The 6,239-nt window shown below is 36.5% G+C and overlaps 1 protein-coding gene across 1 annotated transcript; it reads left to right on the top strand.

The window, feature by feature from the left end:
• Positions 1–4,246: 4,246 nt before the first annotated feature.
• Positions 4,247–5,812, top strand: LOC141714630 (uncharacterized). The gene is made up of 7 exons (XM_074518138.1): positions 4,247–4,501; positions 4,606–4,874; positions 4,972–5,136; positions 5,292–5,393; positions 5,485–5,551; positions 5,655–5,753; positions 5,798–5,812. Exons 1-7 carry the CDS (start codon positions 4,247–4,249, stop codon positions 5,810–5,812), a joined length of 972 nt encoding a protein of 323 aa, XP_074374239.1.
• Positions 5,813–6,239: the final 427 nt, after the last annotated feature.

Here is a 6,239-nt window from a genome sequence, read left to right as displayed (position 1 = left end):
TTCTTACAACCGTTAGTTGATGATTTGAAAAAGCTTTGGGAAGAAGGTGAACCGAATGTATACGATGCCTTCACAAAAACTTTTTTCACTTTAAGGGCGACTTTGTTATGGACGATTAACGATTTCCCGGCATATGGTAATTTGTCTGGCTGTGTCAACAAGGGTTATTTGGGTTGTCCAGTGTGTGGTGATGATACCGTTGCTAACTATTTACCTTATAGTAGGAAAATATGTTACCAAGGTCATCGTCGGTATTTGCCTAGGCATCATCCATACAGGAAGAAGAAGGCAGCCTTTAATGGTCAACAAGAGTTTGGACAGCCAAGGCAACCCCTTTCCGGACAAGAGGTGTTGGCACAACAAGAAAAAAATTAAATTTTCTTATGGAAAGGAAGTAAAGAAGTCGAAGAAGGTGGATTGTGCTTGGAAGAAGAAGTCAGTATTTTTTGAGTTGGAATACTGGAAATTCCATCACGTTCGTCACTGCCTCGATATTATGCATATTGAGAAAAATGTGTGCGATAGTCTAGTTGGGACGTTACTGAATTTAAAACACAAGTCCAAAGATAGTGAGGCATCTCGGCTAGATATGATGGAAATGGGGGTTAGAACTGATTTAGCTCCAGAAGTAGGAGAAAAAAGAACTTATCTGCCTCCTTCTAGTTTTACTCTAACAAAAGCTGAAAAAAGAAAAGTGTTGAAATCACTCTCATCAATGAAGTTGCCATATGGGCATTCCTCAAACATCAGAAATTGTGTACCATGGCAGATTTAAAGATATTTGGGATGAAGTCTCACGACTGCCATGTACTCCTTCAACAATTACTCCCGGTCGCAATTCGTTCTGTACTTCCGAAGAATGTTAGAGTTAGCATAATAAGACTCTGCTTCTCTTTCAACACTTTGTGCAACAAAATTGTTGACGTATCAAAACTTGATAAATTGCAAGCTGATGTGATATTAACCTTATGTGAGCTCGAAAAAATATTTCCGCCTTCTTTTTTTGATATAATGATACATCTAATAGTACACCTGGTCAGGGAATTGCGTTTATGTGGACCAGTTTTCTATAGATGGATGTATCCATTTGAGCGTTTTAATAAAGTGTTGAAAAGTTACGTGCGAAACCGTTATTTTCCAGAAGGTTGTATAGCCGAAGCATACTTGAAAGAAGAATCTGTAGAATTTTGCGCTGAGTTTTCTAGAAATAGTTTGACAACTGCCGGACTTCCGAAGGACCAAGGCAAACTTTCTGGTCCATTATCGGCTGCAACAGTTAAATCTGTTGAAGAGAAAGAACGAGATGAGGCGCATTTACACGTCCTCTTAAACAATAGTGAAGTGTTTCCATATGTTAAGTAAGTCACTTTTCTTTTTCTTTTATTGATTAATTTTGTATAAGCATTATTTTAGTTTGTAACCAAAAAATTTATGTATTTTCAAAGGATGCATAAGGAGTTGCTTAAAAAAATTTATGAAGGAAAAAAAAAGACTATTCAGTGGATGATTGGGGAGCATAATAGGCTATTTGCTGATTGGTTTGAGAATAAAGTTATGACTGAATTGAACGAGAAAGTCGAAGGTGTTTCTGAAACGATAAGGTGGCTAGCAGGAAAACCATCATTTACTATTTTGACTTATGATGGCTATCTAGTTGACGGAATCCGATACTTCACAAAGGAGCGAGACGATGCTAGGGTTGTTCAAAATAGTGGAGTCTCGTTAGTTGCTAAGACTGTCCAAGTTTCTAGTGCTAAGGATTTAAATCCCGTAGAGAGTGATATGATATTTTACGGGAGGATTGAAGAAATATGGGAATTGGATTACCACTCATTTAAAGCCCCGTTGTTCTTGTGCAAATGGGTAGACTGTGACAGAGGCGTCAAGGCTGATGAACTTGGCTTCACACTTGTGGACCTTAGTCGATAAGGCCACAAGAATGACAAATATGTGTCCATTGATCAAGTGAAACAAGTTTTCTATGTCGAAGATCCCGTTGATTCCAACTGGTCAGTCGTATTGACCTCAACAACTAGAGACTATCACGAGATATACAATGATGATGATCTTGAAGACACAATTCTAGAAAACCCTCCATTCTGCTCTAACATCCCCATAGTTGATTCTGGTGTTGATGACGACGAAGAGTCTAATGCTGGCAATAAAAGAAAGGATGGCGAAGGAATCTGGCTGAAGAAGCGATCCAAGGATTAAAAATTTGTTGTATGATATGTATGAAATGCTAAAAATATGATATAATTACTTGGAGTTTTATTACTTGGAGTTTTATTATGAGTGTAAGTATTAGAATTTGTAGAAGCAACTGATAAAAATATGTAAATGCTTTATGTGTTCTGCTGTATGTTGTTATACGTTGAAAAGGCGATTGTGTAGTTAATTATATATCTTGCATTAGATGTGTGTTGTGCTAGAATGATTATGATAATCCTAGTATGATGATAATCTTATCTATTATTCCTACTCCTTTTGGTTAATGCAGGAAATATGGTAAAGAAAGGAAAAAAATCTAAAAAACAGTCTAAAGAATCATTGGATGAAAATCACATTGTTCCAGCGGACACCATTGTTCCAGCGGTACCAAATCCTGACCCGGTTGCTCTAGCGGACACCATTGTTCCCCAGCAGACAGCTCCACAACCCACTGAAAGTACTACACAATCTACCAAAAGCAGGACATCTGGAGCAACACGAGGCGTTTGTGCTATGCACAAAGTGGTGATGAAGAAAGCGCGGGGAGAGAAATTGAATTTGCGGTTCAATCGAGTTGCAGTTCCAGTTGGAGACGAACGACACAAACTGCAGTCCTACATAGGTATGCTGGCAAGGACAATGGTGCCAATTGACATTCCGACTTGGCCAAAGGTTGACCCTGAACTGAAACAAAAAATATGGAATGATCTTGAGGTATGTCATTTACAATCGCAATTGACATTAATCTCATGGTTTTTATTTAAAAAAATTTGCACTGTCTGAACTTGTTAAATTTGTGCTTCAGGATACGTTCGAACTGATTCCTGAAAGTCGGAAGAGGATTCTACAGTCGGCAGGCGCAAAATGGAGAAATTTTAAGGCTAAATTGACAGCGAAACATGTGATGCCTTTTGTTGGGCAGAAGAAGAAGCTACAGAAGCCACCAAAGCAATATGCTTTTATCGGGAAGAAAGCATGGAGACGATTTGTTGCAGCTAGAGTCACAAAAGAGTGGGAGGTATACATTACTTACATATATATATATATTTAAATTTAGGACCATATTTTTTTTTGATTTTTTGGGAGTAGATTTAATTGTAAAAATACAGTAATCAACAAGATTTATTTTATATACAGGAAGAGAATAAAAAACAGAGTGAAAGAGTGGGACAACGGAAATATCCACACCGAGTGTCAAGAAAAGGATACATCGGATTGGAAGAAGAAGAAGTAAGAGTCTTATCATTTTTCTTGTAGTATTAATATTTTCAATTTTATGAATGTATCTTAATTTTTGTAGAAATGCTCGGGGAGGTTGGAGCCTGAAGAAAGGCCAGATAGGGCAATTATGTGGAAAAAAGCCCGTATGACAGAAGATGGGACTCTTGACCCAGAACTGGCAGAAAAAATTCAACAAATTGTAAGACTTATTATAATTTTTTGCTTCTTTAATTTTCCAATCATACCTAATTACTCTCATGGTTTTAACAGGATTCCTTACTCGAAAAGCAAAGAAATGGTGAATTCAAGCCGGATGGAACTAATGATGTACTCACCACTGTATTGGAAACTCCCGAACATGCGGGAAGGGTTCGTGGGATTGGAAACTTCATACCTCCAACATTGTACTTCGATTTACCGAAACAGACAAGAAATCACGTTACCAAAGAGCAGTTTCATAATCTTGAGTTGCAAATTGCTGAGTTGAAAGCTTTGGTTGCTGGGGGCAATCTACATTCACCAATGTCTGAAAAAGCAAGTTGTCCTGGGGTAAAAGAACAAGAACAAGAACAAAAGAACAGAAGGAAAGTTGCAAAAGATTTGATGGAAGATGAATTGATGACCGTTGAGGATAAAGATGGTGCAGATTTTGTTGTTATTATTCCTCCTCCTGGTCCATCGGGATAAAAGGTATACAATTACAGTGTATACTTGATTGATTTCTATGATAATATTGCATGTTATTAAATTGTTTGAGCCGATAGTGTCTATTTTGATTTATAATTATAAACTATAGGGTCCTCGCAAATGTGAAATGGCAGTGGAGAGCATTGATAACAAGGTAGCTTTTGGTGTTGTTTTTGATGACGGAGATAGAATGAGTAGAGCGGTTCATGGAGTGCCTCTAGAACCAGGATTTGTTCGTGTTGGGGTGGACGGAAGCATCCAGGACGATGCTTTGGTGCCTGTTCCTGTGGTTGGTGAGATAGAAACCGTCCAGCAAGCCATCGGTTCTCATTTGGCATGGCCCAAAGACATGATCATATACACCTCCACTACTGGTTCCGAGGTATATAATTTAATTACAAACCAAGTGTCATTATTTTTAGGAGGTTGTACAAATTTGCACTAAAGTGAATAATACCGGTTATATGCTTAAATATTTATTTACAGAAAAGGAAAAATGCGCGGAATGTGAGTGAGGTGCAAAGAATGCATAATGCATTTAATTCTGTGAAGCCAAAGGATAATGTGCCTCCTCGCTTTAGGCTTTTGTACAAATTTGCATCGACAGTGATGAAGGAAAGTGGAAATTCGATACCGGTTCCATGTGATTTTCAAATCTTTGGAATTGAAAGAACTATATATTTGCTTCATGAGAACATACTTGAATTGCTAGAGTTTAAAATGATTGGACAGTCTGCTATATCAACATACATGGCGTAAGCTTCTTTTTATACTTTTTTAGAATCTGGTCTCATTTTATATAGTAATGATCTATTTACAGAAAATGTAATTTGTATTTTTTTTATTTTTTAGGTATTTGTATTCAGTGTTTCGGGATAGGCCGGGTAGAGATTTGTCATCGATGTTTGCTTTTCTTCATCCATCCACATACAAGTTGAATGATGAATTTAATGAATATGTTGTGCAAAGGCTGAAAGATGGAGTTCTTCGAATGAACTTTATGCCTTATAACTACAAGTATGTCTCTTTTTGTGCGTCCTATTTTAAAATATTGTATGGCCTTGATTAGTCATATAGTTGTTGGTAAATTAATTATAATTTATATAAAATTGTCGGATATGTATTTTTTAAATTACATTTTGCTCACTTTAATTTATTTATAATGAAAACAGTTTACATTGGATTTTAATTGTGTTTTGGGAATCAGAAATTTTCATCCTTAATCCATTGCCTCATCATCCTCATCCCCAGGACCTTGAAAAGGCTTTAATACGGTAATTTTTTACTTCAATTTACAATTATATATTGAATGTAATCGGTAATTGACGGATTTGACACTGTATTTTATAATTATAACATTTACAGGGCAGTGAGATCTTATAATGCTCAAGAAGGACGGGTAAACAAGAATCCCAAAATTAAAAACCTTGTTGTGAGTTTTTAGTCGATTTTTTTAATTTTTCATTTTTGTAAAATATGGAATTATGATTAATCTTCGATGTCACTAATTGTCAACAATTTATTGGAATGTATAGGGATGCCCTAAACAACTAGGTGGCACAGAATGTGGATATGTGGTCATGCGATATATGAAAGATTTAATTGAGGACCAGGAGATGAAGCTGCTAGACAAGGTATATTTTTTACTTTTCTTAATTCTATGAATATTACTTTTCAGTTGGTTGAGGAATGACATAGGTTTATTTGTGTTCCAGTGGGCCTCCAAGAGTCGCAAGTCTTATACAGAGGAGGACCTTGACATCGTTCGCTATGAGACGCTTGATTATATCCAATCCATCATGTAGTTGTTGGCGACTCTGGCTTGGCGACTGGTACCTATATTGCAATCTGAAAAACACCTTTATTTTGGTTACATGTATTCGGATTTTAACTAGTAATTAGAAAAGATTATGGATGAATGTCTAGTACTTCATGTTTGGTGGTTTAGATTTGAAACTATGTAGCTAGTATGGTGGGATGATAATTTGGATGTTTGGAGATTGGGATGTTAATTTGGATGGTTGGAGATTGAATGATAGTTTGGTAAATATTGGAGCTGAATTTGGTTGTTAAATGGCAATTGCTTGGTTTTCTGGCAATTTTTTGGCATCTGTGTTTCT

Source organism: Apium graveolens, chromosome 3, assembly GCF_009905375.1.
Source record: "Apium graveolens cultivar Ventura chromosome 3, ASM990537v1, whole genome shotgun sequence".
NCBI classification, from domain to species: Eukaryota; Viridiplantae; Streptophyta; class Magnoliopsida; order Apiales; family Apiaceae; genus Apium; species Apium graveolens.
The sequence above is the reverse complement of the archived record's forward strand: the minus strand, read 5'-3'. Positions and strand labels throughout refer to the sequence as shown.